Source organism: Tupaia chinensis, unplaced genomic scaffold (assembly GCF_000334495.1).
Source record: "Tupaia chinensis unplaced genomic scaffold, TupChi_1.0 Scaffold145907_1, whole genome shotgun sequence".
Taxonomy (NCBI): Eukaryota; Metazoa; Chordata; class Mammalia; order Scandentia; family Tupaiidae; genus Tupaia; species Tupaia belangeri.
The window spans coordinates 1216344-1219634 of record NW_006205765.1 but is presented as its reverse complement, the minus strand read 5'-3'; the positions used below and the strand labels follow the sequence as shown (position 1 = coordinate 1219634).

At 55.5% G+C, this 3291-nt stretch overlaps 1 protein-coding gene across 3 annotated transcripts in view; it reads right to left on the bottom strand.

Annotated features, from left to right (window-relative positions):
• Nucleotides 1-3283, bottom strand: part of PTPRN (protein tyrosine phosphatase receptor type N) — a 24278-nt gene extending 20995 nt beyond the window's left edge. For all 3 annotated transcript variants that reach the window (XM_006168618.3, XM_006168619.3, XM_006168621.3), the window contains exons 1-3: nucleotides 3124-3283; nucleotides 1659-1709; nucleotides 1329-1442 (exon numbers count right to left, since the gene is read on the bottom strand). In XM_006168618.3, coding sequence (XP_006168680.1) covers nucleotides 1329-1442; nucleotides 1659-1709; nucleotides 3124-3238 — 280 coding nt within the window. In that variant the 5' untranslated portion in view covers nucleotides 3239-3283. The remainder of the gene's footprint in view (nucleotides 1-1328; nucleotides 1443-1658; nucleotides 1710-3123) is intronic.
• Between the last annotated feature and the right edge of the window lie 8 nt (nucleotides 3284-3291).

Below are 3291 nucleotides of genomic sequence, written 5' to 3'. Positions count from 1 at the left end.
GCATGAGTTTTAAGCCACCAGGTCCGGGACGCGAACTGCGGTCGACTACGTGGGAGTCCAGCATCATAGCCATTATGCTAACTGCTGGTCCCCTGCCTGGCATGAGTTTTAAGCTGCTGGGTTCAGGACTGGAACCACGGTAGGTCATGTGGGAGTCCAGCAGCTTAACCATTATGCCTCTGCTGGTCCCAAGGCCTGTTCAATTTCACAGTCTCAGTAGGTGTATCTTGACCATTGACTCAACCTCAACGTTGTAACTTCCAACCTCTCCCTTCTTGATCCTTTTATCCTGCTGTAATATTTCATCGCACTTATCATCATCTTTTTTTTTTTTTAACGTGGCTTCAAAAAAAACACATTTAAGGACCAACAGAGGGCATAATGGCTATGTCTCTGGACTCTCATGTAGTCGACTTCAGTTCGAGTCCCAACCCGGTGTCTTAAACTCATACCAGGCACATGTGCGTGTGTGCCCAAGATCCTGGAATGGAGGAGAAGGGATTGCAGCATGGCCATCCCCCCAGGGGGTGATTTCTCGCTTTCTGTCTCTCTGTCTCTCTCTGTCTTTCTGGTGAGTACACGCGCCCTATAGCAAAAACCTCTCCAAAAAAAGAAAAAACCCAACATATTTATTCAATTGATTGATATTTGCTATAGGGCATATGTCCTTGCAAGAGAGAAAGAGACAGAGAATGTGAGAAAGCATCCCCTGAGGAGGATGGCCATTCTGCAACCCCTTCTCTTCCATTCTCCTTTTGGGATTTCGGGCACACATGCGTATGTACTCAGCATGTTTTTCAAGCCTATGGGTCTGGACTCAAACTGTACAGTCAGCCGTGTAGGATCCAGTGCCTTGACCACCAGGTCACCAGCTGACCCCTTATCACCTTCTACTGTACTATAATTTTCTAACTTATACAGTGTGTTTCCTTCCCTTACCTCCCAAATGTAAGCCCTAGTAGACAAAGATCTTTGTTTTATTCCCTGAAACAAGGCAAGCTCAGTACATACTCCTTGAACAAGCAAGTTAGATGGAGTGTTCTCTTGGCCAAATCCCCAGGATTCCTGGCTCGGGAGCACACAGGCAATAGCAGAGGTTGGGACTGGCCTCTTCCAGTGACTTCTAGAAATCTCCTCTGGGCTCCTCCAGAGAGTCCAAACATGAACTCTAGCATTCTACCCCCACTCCTGCCTTGCCCCCTTCATCAGCAAGTGACTGCGACTGCAATATTCCTCAAAGAGAAATCCCTTAGGACTGGTGGCCCCTCACTCTCCACCCATGTATAACCAAGTCCCAGTCTTTCTCCTCTAGTGCTCCCAGATCTTACCTTGGGACATAAGCTGTCGGAGCACACTTTGCAAGCGTTGAAGAACTGGGGAGGTGACCTGCAAAAGGGGCCGGGCCTGCCCCACTCCCACCTGGCATTGCCCAAACAAGCCATCTAAGAGCACAAAAGCAGTGTCAGCAGAGGCCGTCAAAGGCCAGGTTGCAAAGGGACAACACTCTCTCCATCCCTCTCCTGGCTCCAGAGAGCTCTGCTCCCCCAGGGCAGCTCCCCTTCTCCCCAAGCACTCTTCCCCTCCCCCCACCAGGCATCCTCTCTCCCCGCTGTTCTTATCAAGTCCTCCCTGGAGTCCTGTGCGGAGGTCTCACTCACCCTGGATACAGACTTCGAGGTGAGAGCAGAGTCTGCGGTCAAACAGACAGCCTGTGAAGGGACAGGTGAGCAGAGAGGCTCAGACACCCACAGAATCAGAACGTCCACAGACTGGGAGAGCGGATAGCGGAGGGGACCCATTCTTTCATTCTAAGGAAGGCTTTTAAGGTGGCAGAAGAGGGATGGGGCCCAGAATTATTAAAAGAGAAGACATGTATCTGGCTTTGGAGTTTAAGCACCTATAAGTTTGGAGCCTTAAAAGCTTCCGTTTAAGTGACTGAGAGTGGAAGCCGGGAGGTGGCCAGCATCATACACTCCTGTTCTCACAGAATTACCGTGGGGAGGATTTGGCCAAATTCTGGGGGCAAAGAGACCTTTCTCTCCAAATCTCTAAAAACATCCTATGATGGCCTGAGACTCAGAAGTGGAAACCCTCGCACATCTCCCCTCGTGGGGAAAAGGGGTAATCGTGGGGTGTCTCTGGGACCGCACTCCCGACATTGTCCCAGCCCACCGTGCCGCTGGCGCTGTCCGCGGTGCTGACCTGGCGCGGCTAAGAGCTCGCCTGGACTAAGTTTCGCGAGAGGCAGGAGTGACAGGGTGAGGAGTATCCACAAGACCTGACCCCTCGGTCCCATTCTGCCAACCCACAGCGTCACAGGAAGTGCCCTGCGTTGGTCTCCAAGCCCAGGTGGGGAAAAAGGACGCCACGCAGCGAGATGCGCCCCTTCCCCCACTCACCACCCTCCCACCCCCATCCCCAGCCCGTGAGTCAGCGCTGACTGTCTCTGTCCGCACCGATGTGAGTCAGCACTGGGCCCAGTAGTGGGGAAGGGGACAGGAAGGACCCTTCCTTCTTTATCCTCGTCTGTCCCCTTCACCAATTGTCCTCGTCTTCTGGGAGATCAGAGCGTAGCAACCGGCCTCTCCAGGTTTAAAGAGAAACCCTGGCCCCTCTCTCAGCCCAGTCCTCTGCTGCGAGCTGGGACCCTGACGCCTGCGGCCCGGCTCCTAGAGCGGGAGACCCCCCTTCCTTCTCCTTCCTCCTGCTTCCCCGCCCCTCCCCCTCCCATTCCCCCGCTCCCCCCCCCCCCCCCCCCCCATTCCTCAGCGCCGGCCACCACCTCCCCGGAGCCTCGGCGCGAATGGCTTGCCCTGTGGCCATGTAGCTTGTCTGTAAGTCCCTCTGCCCATATACACCCCCAATCCTCCTTCTATACCCGCAATCTTCCCCTGAGCCCACTTCTCTTAGGTCCCGCCCCCGTATTCCCAGCCCCACCTCCCAGCCTACGCCCCTTTCTTTCCAGACGCCCCATCTTCTTCAGCTCACAGGGCTTCCCCCGACCCCATTCCACACGCATATTCCACCTGAGCTTCCTACCTTCAGGACGCTTCCCCCACCCTCCACCGAGTTTTGCTCCCAGCCCGGTACAGCCTCCCCCCGACCCCTAAGTTTCCTCCTGACCGTGGGCACTAATGGCGCTGCAGCCCCCAGGGCGGCTGCTCAGCAGCAGGAGGCAGAGGAGCAGCCGGAGACCCCCAGATGTCTCGGGACCCCCAGGCCTCCGCGGGCGCCGCATCTTTCCAGGCCGCGGTCGCTGGCTCCCCTGCCAGAGCTGCACCGACGCCGGGC